General features: G+C 39.5%; 2 protein-coding genes across 2 annotated transcripts; one reads left to right on the forward strand and one right to left on the reverse strand.

Moving 5' to 3' along the window:
• Positions 1-6,238: 6,238 nt before the first annotated feature.
• LOC6043262 (N-sulphoglucosamine sulphohydrolase) lies at positions 6,239-8,183 on the forward strand. Its single transcript, XM_038264962.1, has 2 exons — positions 6,239-6,572; positions 6,632-8,183. The coding sequence occupies exons 1-2, from the start codon at positions 6,476-6,478 to the stop codon at positions 8,053-8,055; spliced, it is 1,521 nt and encodes a 506-aa protein (XP_038120890.1). The 5' UTR covers positions 6,239-6,475; the 3' UTR covers positions 8,056-8,183.
• Positions 8,184-12,012: 3,829 nt separating this feature from the next.
• Positions 12,013-12,771, reverse strand: LOC6043263 (transcription factor Sp8). Its single transcript, XM_001870874.2, has one exon. It carries the CDS (start codon positions 12,754-12,756, stop codon positions 12,013-12,015), a length of 744 nt encoding a protein of 247 aa, XP_001870909.2. The 5' UTR covers positions 12,757-12,771.
• Between the last annotated feature and the right edge of the window lie 4,935 nt (positions 12,772-17,706).

Consider the following 17,706-nt stretch of genomic DNA (forward strand, 5'->3'; position numbering starts at 1 on the left):
GGAATGTTTTTAGCAAAAATACGTCGGTGTGTGTTCTCAATTTAACCCTACAATATGCTACCATGGTATGTATTTATCGAGGTTTTTAAGCGAAGATGGCGTTCGAATGGTGAACGCCCGAAATGTCAAAATCACGCAGTGGTACCAACATTACGGAGCAAGTGTGCCATGGCATGACAGCCACATTTTTTTCTAATGTTGGTGCTACTGCGCGATTTTGTCAATTCAGGCGTTCACCATTCAAACGCCATCTTCGCTTAAAAACCTGGATAAATATATGAAGACAATAGTTTATAGTATGTATGTATGTATGTATGATCCCCATACCCGCAGGCAACTTGGTCCTGGAACACATGTATATGAAGACAATAGTTTATAGGACCTTAAAAACAACTCCAGATTTATTCTTTGAAATTTTAAACTTTAATTTTATTAACTCCATTTCTAGTCATGAATCAACAAATAATTATTCATTTTGAAGGCAAACAAGAGCAAAAAAACAGTATTTGCCCCCCGCGGTGGGCTTGTTTCGGTGGCAAATTTGCTACCCTAGCGGTTGGAATGGCGGTTTTTTCAAGGTGGTAAATTTGATCTTGGTATACCAAATATATTCATAAGCCGGAGGCAAATTTGATTTGCACCCAGCGCTGCAGATGCCCTTATTTTGGGACCCAATTAAGCTTGAATTGGGTCCTTAAATTAAGCTTAAATTTGCGATAGTCAATTATATTTTTTGCACTCACATGACAAAAGTAATCAGAAATGGTATTTAGTCGTTTTGTTACGTTGTACAAAACATAAAAATTCACCTGGGGCCAGGTATGGTATTTTCTCGTTTCCTCGCCGATGGCGAGGGCTTTTATATATCGTCCCTCGCTCAAATAATCAAATTTTCGGCGTTCTCCCAAAAGTGCATCAAGAGAGCGAAGCGAAAACGACGCCGATGAAATAGCGAGCAACGAACAAACCGATGCGTAAGACGGAAAAAAAAATCTCTCACACAGCCAGTCCCCTCGCTCAAAAAGCAAGAGAAAGAGCAATCGTGAAATTCTCTCACCCGTAAGCCCTGTAGAAATCAAGGATCTGACACGCATGCAGTTTTTTGAAGTCAGCGCCAGAGGCGCTGTCAATATGGTTTACGTGTGGTTTTTGAAAAGGTCGTATGAAATCATTATTTTTCCATACATAATTATTTTTCCAAATATTTTTTTTGTGAGTATCCACTATCTTTTGCAGATATATTTGAGATAATTACAAGTATTACGTAACGTAAATTAATCCACATTTAACAATTCTAATATCAAAATATTACAAAGTTTTACTTGACCATCCAAGCAATATATCACAATACAGTAAACTAAAAATGATAGATCCAATTTCCTTGAAACAACTTAAATTACGTTTGACTCTTCCTGGCCGTTGGTTTAGAATACATTGCGCTTTTAAAATACTCACTGAATTTCCATCGAAAATCTTTTAAACTAGTTTTTCATTGAACACCAAAAGCGAGGGGCAGGACACACCTAATTAATTATCGTACCACTAATCAACTAGCGTAATTTTCTGCTAATTAGCTAATCAATTAGCGCTGAACTGACACGTCATTCCCACCCCATTTAAACTATCTTGTCTAATCGAGAAGAGTCATTTTGACAGCAGCAAACGTGTTTTGTTTCCAATGATTTTTGAAAGATTCTAAAACCCCGATTCGGAATTTCGTGAAAATTGCCCCTTCCAGGACGACCATTATCGTTATTCCTGTGGTCTATAAGCGAAAGAGGTGGACTGCAGCACAAGTTCTGGTCATTATTTTCGGAGATTCGGTTTGGCTTTTGAGTGACAAGTATGGGTTTGAAGCGCAAATATAGGTTCAATCCTCGGTTCAATCTTTGATGCCCCCAGCAGAACTTCCCGGAGATCGAGCTTTTAGATGGTCCTGGAGTTTCTCCGCATCAGGAACTGGCGGAAGCTGCTTCCACCGAGACGTTTCGTTCATTGGGGATCTCTGTATGATGATTTTCTACTTGACACGGATTTCTTTAGATGCTGCCAATTCAGCCAAACTCCCTTTTTTTCGGCGACACAATGTTTGGTTCTGCTATCGCTTGCTGCTATTGCGGCAGAAACGGCCTGAAAACGTAGCCCAGATAGGTTGGGCTGGCCGTAACCGGATGTTTGCTTTATTCGCCAGCCCGGTTCGGTTCTAATAATTCAGACCATTAGAGTCGAGTTTCTTCCGGGAGCAAATTTCAAATGGAACTTGCTGGAAATTTGACGTTTGACGAGTTAGAAGAAGAAAAGACTAGTTTACGATGTCCAGAATGTTATTGCCTGGGTGATACGATCACTATTTCCATTGTGATTTCGGCATTGCAAATTACTAAAAGATCATCATTGACGTGGGCCAGTTCTTGAGCGGTACTTTCATTTGAAAGAAATTCCCCCACCCCCATATGTAAAAACCCAAACTTTATTTCATACGAAATCTCCAGATTACCTAGTATAATATTCCTTTCCGGTAGACGAGATCTGCTCAACACCAGCATTTTTTCCGACAGTCCAGGATCGCACTCTTGACCGTATCCTCCGGAGTACGGTCCAACCGAGCAATCTCGTCCGGGTATATGCTCGTGTTGTTCTCCTAGTTCCGACTGTAAAAGTTCACGCTGCCGTCCTCCAGCAGGTGGATAAGCGCCCGATCTCCGTCGTTATTCCACTCGCACTTAAATCAATTTACGTCGAATCGCTCCAACGCTTCCTAAACGCCCTTGGTCGAGTGCGCCAACATGGGCTTCAACGGTGTTCCCGGCATCATCGCACACTTGTCCACCAGCTGATTCACCCCGTACTCCAGCAGCAACGGTACAATCTGACACTGACGTCTTCAGCACCAACGCAATGTCCTCCACCATCGTCTTCGGAAGCTTTCTCATACTTGCTCAACGCAATCACCACCGGTTCTTTACAACCATCATGGTTTGGTGGCGTCATCGCACAAGCTTGTGCCAACGCCTACAGCAGCAACTGCTCCACCAACCCAAACCGTACCCACCCGGCACAAACATCGACTGAATCTTGTCCATCATCCGTCCCCGTCTTCTTGTTAATCTTCCTTAACTGCCCAAACACGTCCTTGACCGAGTGCGGAGCTGGCCGGAACATTATCCGCTAGCTACTCTTGCTCTGCTCCGCCACCAGGTTCAAATCCCCCGTCATCTGTGCGTCCATCAAAATTTGCGCCAAACTTCGGCCCATGCTCTGCCTAATCGCATTATCAACGAGTGCTCCCCGTCATGTCCAACTCGACGCCCGCGTACGCCGGCGCCAAGCAAGCCGGTTCAAGCTTAAGTACACACTCGCCAGTATAGATCGTCCGGACTCAGAATCAGAATCACCGACCAGAAGTAGTTGACCAGAATCACGATCATCCGCAGTCGCTCGATGATCTGGAACGTCCGCGCCAAGCACGTCACCGTTTCGCCCTTTCGCCAGAACTTTCTCCCGTATTGTACTCCGTCCCGTAGTTCTTGGAGGCGGCCAGAATCGCCGCAACTGCCTTCTCTTTGCGCTCGTGTAGAAACTCATCATGTTGTCCTTAGTGTTCACATCCTTTTCGGCGATTCCAACGGTTCGCGCTTCACTTCCAGTTTCTCCTTCTTTGCAACGGTAAAAGTCTTCTTTTCAGTCGACTTGGACGATCCATGGACTCTGTCTGGATCTGGACTTTTTGTGTATTTTTCTCCTCTTCCTGGAATGCTGTTGCTCGGGGATTTCTTAACCGATGAGGGGCTGTGAAAAATATTCGTTTTAGCCAGCTCCATAACAGTGAATCGGTAATTATCTACTAACCTGGCCTTCCCGGTGTTTCCTCCTTACTCAACGACACAATTCGCCTCCACTTCGTCGTCTTGCGTCCCGGCCGCCGGCCCTTTGGTGGAGGAAGCCTCCAGTTTGGGTTTCTTGTTGGCGCTGCAGACTGCGGACGTGACGAAACAACAAAAACAAGCGACCTTCCACAATGAACAGCTGCTTGTTCTGCTACTGTCGGATGACACCGTGTTGGAGCTGGGAATTCTTTCACATCCGGCGAACGGAAATGACCCTCCTCGTTTCAGTAGCACCAGCAGCAACCGGGTCCCGACCGAACTCTTGTGGCTTCTGCGGAAAAAAATTGTTTTTGTTTTGTGTTTTTGACATTTCTTCATCAGACCAAGATAATGATAGAAGGTGGGAACCGTTAGTTGATTAGCGTCAAACTAATTGATTAGCTGATAATTTCTGATCAATTAGCCGATTATTTTAGTTGATTAGAGCATGTGTCCTGCCCCTCGACCAAAAGGGTGATATGCTAACATTAGTTTCTCGATGGAATTAAATGCTGATCCCCAAGTTCAAGTCCGAGATTAAATGTAAATTTTTTTGAAGAAAAAAAATAAACTAAAAAAAGTTTTTTTTTTCTTTGGAAATTATGAACGATGCGCATACGACCTTTTCAAACGTTACGCGCTAAAAACTTGGTTCGATCTTGGTTCGATTTTGACTTCACTCGCCTTGTATGTGGATGACAGTCGTGACGTAGCCGTGGTAGAAATGCGTTCATTTGTGTGCGTGAGCTCTAGTGTATGTATACAGCAATTTCGTGTGCGTGCCTCTCCGGTTGGAACGATAGTTCCATCGGAGCCAGCGATAGTGTATTTCTCGTCGATGTGATGGGCTTTCGGTATTCGCGATAGCAGCCCAAGTAACCATTCAGCACTAATAACTTCGGCACTAAATGCGCTTTCACAGCTACGGGTAAAAGCTAAACAGTTTTTGCCTCAGCACTGACAGCTACTAAAGTGCTGAATAATGGCCGCTTTTGGACTTTACTCGGCTGGTTTAGTACTGTTCTCTACTTTTGATGTCCAACCCAGCGGAAAATGTCAAAATAAAAAATAAACAGAGAGGCAAAATGTTACTCGCCCACGCTCTCTCTATTCTATTTTTGGTTTGTTTACTTTACTGCGTTACCGACTACCTGCTGAATGAACGAAGACGATTATTTTTAGAAGATCTGTGTGATTATGGTAGTTGACGTCGCTGATGTGGTGATTCCAGAGCCCGTGTCCTCACGGCTGAATGAGAAGTAATGTTTGATGTGTATTTATAGCTGGTTAGTAGTTCGTGTCAACACAAAATCACAAGTTTTTCTCTTCTCTTTTTTTGAAACCAATGGAAAACAATTGATTTATTTGAAAACCCATATTTATCTATAAAGCATTTTTTACATTTATTTGATTGTCCTACAGTTACCTCCTAGGACAATGTTTTTATTCAGCTATTTTTCGCACGGTTCACGGAAACCAAGTTTCTGCCTCCCGGATCGTCGTCGAACAGCGTACATTCAACTTCCTTGCACGTTCCGGACATCCCACGGGCCATCGAATGCTGCAGCATTACCCGGGTGGGGCTAATCGCAGGACCACCAGCTGCCTTTTCACTGGAATGGTTGAAACGAGGCGATGTTGGAAAACTTAAAATTAATTATGTTAAAAACTGGTAATGTTTAGAGTTATTTCACATACTTACATGAAAAGATTGCAAAATAAGGAAAGATTTGAGCTCGGATTTGAGCGAATTTTCAAAAATATCTGCCCACTTGAAGAGGCATGAGTCAGCGAACAGTTTGTTTTGCTTTTTCCCTCTCTCTCACTCTTCACTCATAACCAGAATCGTGTTGCCAGCAGACGTGCATCGGCACTCAATAGCACTTGACAGTTTTTTAAGGCCATGGCTTGGAAAAGGCACCATATCAATTTGTTTTGTATCAGCACTATAACAGCTTTTTACTGTGCTGTTAAATAAGTGCTGATTTGCATTAACCAATGCTGTTGAATGGCTAATCAGCAATAGAGGTGCCAATGTACTGCTGATTTGTGACTTTTGTTAGTGCTGGATGGCTACTTGGGAGGCTGGGGCTTAAGGACTCTATTGGACTCGGCATTTTTTTAGAATAATTTTATTTATTTATTTCGAAAATTATATTTGCATCATGAGTACCGTCATCAGGGGTGACATTGGGTCTGGGGGTGAGATTGGGTCATAAAAAATTTCTGCAATTTTGTATTGCTTACAAATATTTTTTTACCTGAAAAATTATACATTTTGTCCAAATTTGTCTCTATGTAATCTCATAGTTCCATTAAAAGGCCTTTTATTTGTTTACTCATTTTAGTTTTACTTCTGTCATTCATTTGTTGCTGTTGTTGTTGTTCGCTGTTAGCGGCTCGACATCTGTTTTTCATCACAACCTCCTCCTCCTCCTTCAGTCAGATGAAACCAGCGGAGATAAGCAGATCTCCGGCCGCCAGCCAAAAAAGTGAAAGACTCGGGAGACTCTTTCCCACGGCGTCACAAAAAGTGAAAGTCCAAAAAGTCTCGTAATTGCCGCGCTGGTTTCCATTTTAAAAATTAGGTTCTCCGACCCACGTCGGAAATGACCATGGCGCTACCGTGGCCGTTCCGTGCTCTGATATGGTTCTGCACCGTGGTGTCCGTTAGTTTCGCTCACAAGAATGTTCTCTTTTTGCTGGGTAAGTTTGATAATTTTGGTCTTTTTGTGAATTGTTGGTTGAATTTGGTCACTTTTTAGCCGACGACGGTGGTTTCGAGATGGGAGCCTACCGGAACCGGATCGTGCAGACGCCGTACCTGGACGCGCTCGCCAAGCAGAGTTTGATCTTCAACAATGCGTACGCCTCGGTCAGCAGCTGTTCGCCGTCGCGAGCTTCGATTCTGACCGGGATGCCGGAGCACCAGAACGGGATGTACGGCCTGCACAACGGGGTGCACAATTTTGACGCGCTGGGACGGGTTCGCAGTATTTCGACGATCCTCGGCGAAGCCGGTGTGCGCACTGGGTTGATCGGCAAGAAGCACGTTGGCCCGGGCGAGGTTTTCAAGTTTGACTATGAGAGGACTGAGGAGCAGTTCTCGGTGAACCAGGTTGGACGAAATATAACCAACATTAAACTGTTTGTTAGGGAGTTTTTGAGGGATGCCAAGGACAATCCGTTCTTTTTGATGGTTTCGTTCCACGATCCGCACCGATGTGGTCACATTACGCCACAGTACGGGTCGTTCTGCGAGCGTTGGGGTTCCGGAGAGGAAGGAATGGGACTGATCCCGGATTGGCACCCAATTTACTACGTTTGGGACGAGTTAATTCTGCCGTATTATGTACCGGATACGGAACCTGCTCGGAGGGACGTCGCCGCCCAGTACACGACAATCTCCAGATTAGATCAAGGCATTGGACTGGTTCTACAGGAACTGAAGAACGCTGGCTTGGAACAGGACACGCTCGTAGTTTACACCTCGGACAACGGTCCACCGCTCCCTGCTGCTAGAACCAACCTGTACGACCCCGGAATGGCCGAACCAATGTTCATCCGATCCCCCGACCCGAAGAGTCGCCGCAACGAAGTGACCTACTCCATGACCAGCCACCTGGACCTGGTTCCAACCTTCCTGGACTGGTTCAACCTGTCCTACCCAGAATCTAACTCCCTCAACCCTCTCACCGGAAAATCGCTCCTCCCCCTGCTCTACACGGAACCCCCCGTCGACCCAGACCACGTCGTGTTCGCGTCCCAGTCCTACCACGAGATCACGATGGCCTACCCGATGCGGGCCGTCCGCACCAAGCGCTACAAACTGATCCACAACCTCAACTACCAGCTGCCGTTCCCGATCGATCAGGACTTTTTCGTGTCGCCCACGTTCCAGGACATGCTGAACCGGACGCGCCAGGGCCAGGATCTGCGCTGGTACAAGTCGTTGCGCCAGTACTACCAGCGGCCCGAGTGGGAGCTGTACGACCTGAAGCTGGATCCGGCCGAGCGGAAAAACGTCCACGGGAAGCCCGTCGTGAAGGAGGTGTTTGAGCGGCTGCGGGTGCGGCTGGCCAAGTGGCAGGAAGCGACGGAGGATCCGTTCCGATGTATGCCGGGAGGGGTGCTGCTGGATACCGGTGAGTTTGAGAATAATGCGACCTGCTTTAGTTTGGGCCAGTGAGGCGTGAGGGGAGGAAAGGAATACTCAAAAATATGTACCTCTATTTTGCGCGTTAGTTTTAGCTGAATTTATTAGAATTTAGGTGTTGGAATCTGTTGCAAATTTTTAAATGATTTTATAAATTTTTGATTTTCAAGAATTTTTAAGAAAAAAAAGGTTTATTTTTTTGACTTGAAAGAAATCCATGAGTGAAAACAATAATGTAATTTTTTGATTGCTGATTTGGGAGGCACTTTTTTAATGAGCAAAAACGATATTTTTTACATGAAAAGTATGAGCCAATACGCAGCTCCACAGGAAAAAATCACCACTTTTCCAAAAAAAAACTTTTTTCGTCAAATTCTGAAAACTTGTGAAGAATACATGCAATCCCCTTATGTTTGTACATCAACTTTTATGTTTTTAGGTCTATTCCCGTACTTGCAGAATTGCAGAATTTCTGCAGCTTCTGCAGAATTCTGCAGCCAGCATAAGTCACTTTTTTGCAGCACGTTCCCGTACTTTTCAGTTTACTCTCTTCATCTCTCTCTTTTGCAGAAGTTCTGCAAGGAGAGAAACCGCAAAATGTTTGTTTGGGTAGCGCGTTCCAGTACTTTTTCTGCAACATTGAACACAGTTGAGTGGATTTACTCAAACTGGGTATTTAAGTTTTTTAATTATTTCAACATATTAAAAAATGGTTCACAAAAAAAGTAATTGAAAGAAGTTTACCTTAATTAATATTAGAAACAACTCAAATTGTGTACATTAGGTAAACAATTTACAAATTAGAGTGGCAGGTACGTTTAATAAATATGATTAAAAAAAGACAAACATAAGTTTTTATAGAAGGTTTTTATAGAAGGGACCAAAACCACATGTTTTAATTGCAGAATGTTTGAAATATTATTCATAATAACATAAATAAATTATGACTGGATGTCACATGCAAGAACAAGGGTGACGCAGCAAAATTGACAAATTTGAAAAAAAAATCCATAACTCAATTTTTTTGAAAAACTTAAATTTAGAAATCTGGATGCTAAGAAATCCATGATTAAAAATATAAAAAAACTAATATTTTCAAATTGAGAAACTTTCAAAAACATAAATCAGATATTTGAGAAATTTAAAAATGCAAATAATTATATCAGAAAAATATAAAAAAGAGTAAAAAGTCACAAATTCAAAGCTAAAAAATTCAAACATTTGTAAACTAAATATTTCAAAATGTTTAAATTTTCAGAAGAATCTTAATTTTGAAAATTCAAAATAAAAAAATAAAGGTTGAAAAAAATCGAAATAAAAAAAAACAAAAGTTTGAATATTTATGAGTTCAGAACACCAAAAATTCAAAAGCAGCAGTTTAAAATAATAGGAATGAGAATTAAAGAAATAATAATTTCAAAAATAAGTCAAACTAAAAAATTCTGTTAACCAAAAATTTTAAAACTCAAAATTAAATAAAAAAGATACAGTCCAAATTTCCAATCTCTAAATCCTCTAAATTGAAGTTTCTAATCTAAAATATGACTCCAAAAAATGTGTGTTTTTATGAATCAAGATTGCGAAGAATTTGAAAATTTAGGAACTTAAGAATTTAATAATTTGAGAATTTAGGAATTTAAGAATTTAAGAATTCAAGAATTTCAGAGTTTCAGAATTTTAGTTTTGACAAAATTACATCTAGTGCGTCCATCCCGGGAATTCCCGGGACAAAAATCCCGGGATTTTTCCAAAACCGGGAATTCCCGAATCCCGGGATTTTTTTAATTTTGTCTCGGGAATTCCCGAAATCGGAAATGAATATCAAATTTTGGTATGGAGGGTTTTTTTTGTGGAAATTGATAAACAACGATTAAATAAAGTAAAATAAAATATTAAGCATATATCCAGGGTTTTTCAAAAGGTCCTATAAGCTTTTGTGTTTTACATGTGTATAGAACCTATTCAACTCTAGATATCATCATTAATTTGACTTAGAAAGGAAAATTGTTTAAAATTTATCGATCCGGAAAATGCCTAGTGCATTAAATTTTTTCTAAATATTTTGATATTTTTAAAAAAATTACTATTAATGATTTGAAATTGAACAAATAATAACATTTTAAATTATTTTTCATGAAACATCTTTGTACACTGATCTCCAAATTAATTGCTCTAATATCTCCTGAACCTATGTAGACTGTAGTACTGATTTTCCTCAGTTGGCGGTAGTGATTTAAGATAATTTGTAAAATATTCTTTATATATAACATGAATTTCTAAACTTATTTAAAATTAAACATTGGCATCTATAATTTTGTTTGTTATCTTTTTATTTGTTATTTTAGACATAGATTTTTTTTAAATAATTCTAGTCATGGCAGAAAAAAATAATAAAAAATATGTATTTATAAGAGATTAATTTCATTTAAATCACATTAGGTTAGAAATTTGATTAGAAACCTAAGCATAACAAAGAACAAACAAAACAATTTGGCAAGCTATTATAAAACTGCTATTCTTTGTTTAGATTGAAGTGTATATTATCACCAATGAATAGTATTGAGCCAATTTGATGATTTTCAGCTTGAATAACATGACAAATATTATGAAAACATAGATATTATTACTGTTGCGAATTTCCCGGGATCCCGGGAATTCCCGGGATTTCAAAAATATTTTTCCCGTTTCCCGGGAAATGCAAAACCCGGGAAAATTGGACGCCCTAATTACATCAATTTTTTTGTTCATATAAGAATACAAATTGGTAGCATCGTTAAAGGTACAATTTATTATTTGCCAATTAAATTTACTTATTATTTTAACACTACTAAATATATACTAAATTCAACATCAATTTAAGATCAAAAGTTTTTAAAACAATTTGTTTTTATAATACATTTTGTTTTGTTGAAGTACTAGCCGTTTTTATCAGGTAAAAAAACACTAAAAAAATCGCTTTATCATTTACATGGATGAACTGAGCCTGAAATCGTAAACATAAAAAAATCGTTTTCAATAAAACCAGACATAAAAAAAATCTACCCCAAAATCATTTATTATTACAACTAATAATAAAATGCTTGGTTTCACCCAACTTGCAAATTTTATGTAAGCGTGTACTCAACATCCATCACACCAAATTGCAGTAACTTTTCAACAAGAAAGAGAAGAGAGAGCTTTCAGAAAAGTAAGGGAACGGTTTCGCTGCAACTTCTACCTCTCTCACTGCAGAAGTTCTGTCTGAGAGAAGAGTTACTTTTGCTGCAGAAAAGTACGGGAACGCTCTGCTGCCGTTTTTGTGCAGAATTGCAGAATTCTGCAGTACGGGAATAGACCTTTTATTTGCACTAAAACCACAGACAATCGTCTGTGCTAATGCTATAGAGGAGAAAAGCAACTCGCGACAAAATTTTGAGGCTAGGAATTTTGACAGGTATGATTTTCATAAAGTATTCGCCTCCTTTTCTCTCCCACAGAAAACCTGGGAACGAGGTAGCTGTCAAACAAGGCCAAAATGTTAAAGTCACTCACAAAATGAAAATCGTGACGTCAGAAATGAACTCAAATCACTCAAAGTTCATTTTGTGAGTGACTTTAACATTTTGGCCTTGTTTGACAGCTACCTCGTTCCCAGGTTTTCTGTGGGAGAGAAAAGGAGGCGAATACTTTATGAAAATCATACCTGTCAAAATTCCTAGCCTCAAAATTTTGTCGCGAGTTGCTTTTCTCCTCTATACGTTGAACAAAAAACAAGTTAGGGAGCGTTCTTTTATTACGGAACGCAGTAGGAAGGAGGCCGTCTTACGGAGGCCGTCTTACGCTCCATACAAAATTTTTAAAATTTGTATGGAAATTTTGTTACGAGGGGGGGAGGAGGGGGTCTAAAAATCCGATTACGTAATAAAAGAACGCTCCCTTATAAAATAAAACTGATAAACAAAACTGTTTTTATTGCACGAAACTTTTACTAACCCTACAGAGCCTCCCGTGTCACCCCTTCCCCCCACCGCCTGCATTCTTCGGCTTCCGTCCGGGCCGCCCCCGGGGCAGGTTGACCCACACGCCTTTGCACTTGCCGGCCGCAAACTTGCGCTCGTGCACCTTCCTGTGCTTGGCCAGGTGGTCCGACCGGGAGAAACTCTTCGGGCAAAAATCACACCCGTACGGGCGCACCCCCGAGTGGGACCGGAAGTGGCGGGCCAGCTCGTCGGACCGCGAGAATCGCCACTTGCAGCTGGGCCACTTGCAGTGGTACGGTTTGTCACCGATGTGGCGCCGCAGGTGGGCCTTCAGGTGGACCGGCTTGGCGTACACCTTGCGGCACGTGTCGAACGGGCAGACGAAGCTTTGGGGTTGCTCTTCGGTGGGTGGTTCCGGTTTGATGAGCTCAGCGGGTTCCGCCGGTTGAGGGTTGCAGAACCGAGCGCACGACTCGTCGCACAGGAAGGTGCGCTCCGGTAGCCTGAAGTCACTTTCCCAAATTTGGCTGAACTCGACGCAGCTGTACTCGAGTATGAAGTTTTCCACGTTGACCTCCAGATCGACGTCCTTGACTGGGCGAACACTGCTCGCGGGTTCAACGACCTCCGAAGAAGGTTCAATCGCCAACGACTCCTCGAACAGGCGATGATCTTCCGGTTGAAACACGTCGAACGAATCCTCGTTGAACTCGGTGTAGAACTGGTAGAATCCGTTCGCCAGGAAGTCCTCCGTCGTAACGTCAAAGTTATCCATTGCTCCTGGCCGCGATGGTTGGCTGTCGAACCGCGACTGATCGCAGCAGACCGTCACCGTCACCCGCGGACAGATAACTTCTCGGGATTGACCCAGACGTGTCGCCGGATGTAATTGATACATGCCATGCAGAAGACCCTGATAACGGAATGATAAAACCAGAGCGCTTCTGGAAATGTTCACCGCGTTTCGAAAACGCGTCAGCTTGGCGCTCCAGCAGCGATCGATGATCATCGCGCAGAGTGGCGCAAAATGACTAGAAATCGACTGAAACAGGAGTAAGAAGAAAGGACACGGCCAACGTGGCGATGGGCGCGCTTATCGTGTTTGCGCGTTGTTCATCCATAAAATTTCTCCATTTGCCAGACAGAACAAGGCAACAAAAACCAGATGGATCTTTTAAAGGGAAAATAATACAAAGATGACAAATTGATGAGCTTCCACTTAGTGACAACTTTGGATGAATGAAACCACAATTGTTTTCTTTTAGTGGATGTAGGTATTTATCTCGGAAAAATCTTCGCAACAAAAGTTTCACTGAAAGGGAAATTTGGAAAAAGACTTCTCCCACGTGCAAAAGTTCGGTACAATCAATGCTCAAAAACAAATTTCTAGATTCGTCCCTATTTTGGGCCTATTACCTCTACCTATTTTGGGTCTAATAAACTTAATTCAACGAAATTGTTCATTTCACCAAATCCGTCGTCATTTTCACACCAGCTCAAACTGTCAAAATTGCATCAGCATTTCAAGGCTTTGAAGGCTCGTGGTATGTGAGATTTTCGAATCAAAATATTATTTTTTCGAAAAGTTTTTTTTTATTTTCTGATTTTTTTTATGAATGTTGATGATTTTTTGATAGTTGTGAGTCATCAGCTTTATTTATTACGAATTTTGAGAATTGTTCGTATGTAAGCAATTCTCTGAGATTTCGGTCATTCGTTTTTTTTTTGTATTTTTTAATCCGGCTGAAACTTTTTTGGGTGCCTTTGGTATGCCCAAGGAAGCCATTTTGCAACATTAGTTTGTCCATATAATTTTTCATACAAATTTGGCAGCTGTCCTTGCAGGCCAAGGATTGATACCTAAGAGCATGCAATGGCACTGACCTTGTTGCGTGCTCTTCGGTTGACGTCCACGTAAGGAACATCCTGGAAGGAGCGTAACTAACTACATCCGTAGTTCTGTTAGATCATCCGAATTATCTTGATCAGAACAGTATAGCTCTGGTTCCTTGCGAGTGTCCTATTTTCTTACCTCCACGTTGGCTTGGTTTTCATGATGACCTAGCTGGTGGCCTGTGGAAACGGATCGTAATCCTTTGACCACCGCGGGTCAGAGTCGAGACGGCTAAAAGAAAGGGGCGCGGCAATGTGGGAAAGGGAAGTAATTTGTGATTGTAGACGGTATTGTTTTGATTCGCAGTATGTTGAGTCAACTGCTGTGGATGTACCTGAAACATCGCACAACGGGGTTTCTCTTCTCTTCATTCTCAGCTACCACCTATCTCCTATTTTTATTTTGTTTTTCTGATTCCCAATTCTTCACTGATTCTTCTATTTAATATCCAACACTTGATTTTAATTTTACTAACTTTTGATTCTCTTATCTCTCAAAGCTTTTCCACTGTTTTCTATCAACTGATACTACTGTAACAAACATTTTTTTCCTTAAAAATATGCTTTTCCTTAATGTAGGGTAGGGTAGTCATCAATGAGACACTTTTGGTTTTTAACTTTCAAAGATTTTTCTCATTTTTTCATCAGAATGTTTTAATGATCTTTTTGTTGCATTTTCATTCTTTTAATGTGTTCTAACATTGACCAAAATATGAGATCGATCCGACATCTACAGCCAGAGTTATTCAACTGTCTCATTGTAGACGCACTTGGCAGGAACAATGAGACAGCTGGGGAACAATGAGACACTCTACGAAAATCAAGATTTTTCTAGTAAAACACCATGTTTTTGTATTGTTCCATTGCAGGTGACTTGCTTTGAACATTTTAGAGCAATTTTGCCAACATGAAACTTTAATTAACAAAAGTTATACTAAAAAGTATTTAAATTTTGTAAAATCCGTATATTTATATCAAATAACTTTGTATTTTTGGTTAAATGAAGTTAAAACTCTATAAATATGCCAAAAATCACTTTTAATTCTTGTTTTGAAAGATTTCCATAGATTTTGAAAAGTTTGATGAAGAAAAATCAAAGTGTCTCATTGTTACCTATGAGCTGAAATGAGTGGGGAACAATGAGGCAGTCCTGGATTCTGGGTATATTCTAAATTTTGGCCAAACCTAATGAAAGGAAATTGTAGCCCAACTCAATCCCTATGGAACGTCGAAAGAAATTTGAAGAAATATTAGTTTTGGTGTGAATGGCAGCCTACGAGCGAAAAAGTAATTTTTGTCCATAATTTACTTTTAAACCCCAGAATCAAACATTTATGGATAACTTTTCAAGGGAGCGTTCATAACCAATGCCACTATAATGGCAGACGTGTATCCATTAGATACACCTTTCCCCCAAATATGAGCCTGATTGGTTGAAACTACGACTTGTGAGAGCCATTTTATCATTGTTCCCCGTGTCTCATTGATGACTACTCTACCCTACTAGTAATATCAAGTCTATTTGTCATTCGCCTAATCTTTTTTGATTTTATTGCGAATTTATTTATTTGAATAATTCTTTATCTGTCCTATAAATTATCATTACTATAATCTAAGCTTGTTTTGTATCTCTATTTATTAACTATTGTCTAATTTTACATCTAATACATCTAGCTTATCATTTTTATTCTTCAAAATACGCTCATCATTCTCTTACTATTGATACTTGATTTTTATAAAATAAATTCTCTTTTACTGTCTATTGTTTGCAATCTTCACCCTTTTTTTTCAAACAAGTGAGGTTTGAGCCCTTACTCAATTTATGGAATGGTTAAAGGATTAACACAAATATTATTATTGTATTTTTGGTAAACTTTTACAACATGCTTAGGACCAAAATATTGTAACAAAACACCGCGACAGAAGAAAAAGCAACATATTAACACGACTCAACAATAGGGAAGATTTCAGGAGAAAACAATACACAGTAAATAACAATTAGTTTTTGAATATAAGCTAAAAATATAACAGTTTTTGCTTTAATGAAAGTTAAAAGGCACACTATAAATGGTTAGGCGCTTATACTTACATCAAACCCTACTTAATGTACCACCCCCGGCCGAGTTAAAATGCGTAACCGGAAAAGAAGGTGTGCATGCCTGGCACGAACACTCAAAGCGTGTTCTAGCGTGCTGCTCGTACTGACTCAGAGCAAGGGTGAGATGTAGGTGTAAGGGCAGTGCGTGTTCGTCGGGAACCTGGTGCATAAGATCGGTCAAGGCCCGTTCTTACACTGAAAATTGCGAATTGCGATTTGTTGTCTTTGGCAAAGTTGTAGGTATGGATACGGACTACACTGAAAAAAATGATACACGGTAAATTTGTTTTTTTTATTTTTGTTACTAAAACTTGATTTGCAAAAAAAACACTATTTATATTTTTATTTTATTTATTGAAATGTTTAAGAGGACATCTAATGCCAACTTTTCATAAATTTCAAGGTTGTGCAAAAAATCTTTGACCGAGTTATGATTTTTTTAATCAATACTGATTTAAAAAAAAAAACGAAATATTGGCCGCAAAAAATTTTTCAACTTCGTTTTTCAATGTTAAATTAAATTTGCAATCAAAAAGTACTTTAGTAAAATTTTGATAAAGTGCATCGTTTTCAAGTTTTTTTTTTTCGTAAAGATCGGAAAATTTCACAAATGTTTCATATTTTAACATTGAAAATCGGACCATTAGTTGCTGAGATACTGACATTAGAAAATGGTGGGTTGTTTGGGTGAGACTTAGAAAACATCAATTTTCCTATTTTTAAATCTTTGAATAGCAATATCTCAGCAACTAAGGGTCGTATCTACAAAGTTTAAAAATAGCAAAATAGGGTATATGGCCCTATTTTGGACCTACTATGCAAAGCGTCAACATATTTCGCATAGTTCTCAGGAACGGTCTAACTAATTTGGCTCGTTTCAGGAATAGAATTTTATATTATTTATATAGAATTTTTTCAGCTTTTCAAAAATATTTTTTTTTCCAAAAGTGGGCAAACATGGGCACTAATTTAAAAAAATTAATGACTGCGACTTTTAAAAAAAAGTTAACTAAAGATGGCTTTAACTAGGCCTAGTGATTTTTCACGCTCGAAAATTGCAAATTTCACGGAGACCTCAATTTCAAAACACAAAATTTCACGCAGATTTCGCGGAACGTGAAAAATGTGAAAATAACTCTGAAAATCTTATGTTTGAATCACAGAAACTACTTTTTATGCTTCATTATATATTATTCTTCAATAAACAAAAATATCTTTCATAAATTTGAACGTGACACAAAAAAAATCTCCCTAATTTTCAAAAAGATTCCACCTAGTTTATGGATAGGCTCTAAATATATTTTGAAATAAAATGTAGGGCATGTTAAAAAGTTTTCGCTGATTTGCTTCATTTTATTGAATTTCATATCAAAGCAAGATTTAACAATCTTGTCCAACAAAAATGAGTGAAATAATTTGAATTTTTTGCGGCATTTAGCAAATTAACATTTCTATATTATCTCCCTCTTCAAAATTTAAATTTTAAATCAAAAGTAAAAAATAATATAATTTGTAACGAAATCAAATTTTTTATACAACAATGAAAACAAAAAAGTAGTATTTTTTTTTACTTTCACGGGAATTATCCACCCAAATAATCAAATATCGCTAAAATTCAATAGGACTCAGAAAAAATCTGTTAAGTTTTTAAAAGTTGATTTCAAAGCTTTCATTTTATTCACGATTCTTTTAATTTTTTTTTCAAACTAAACCTTTCAAAAAAATAGCAGTAAA

Source organism: Culex quinquefasciatus, chromosome 3, assembly GCF_015732765.1.
Source record: "Culex quinquefasciatus strain JHB chromosome 3, VPISU_Cqui_1.0_pri_paternal, whole genome shotgun sequence".
Lineage (NCBI taxonomy): Eukaryota > Metazoa > Arthropoda > Insecta > Diptera > Culicidae > Culex > Culex quinquefasciatus.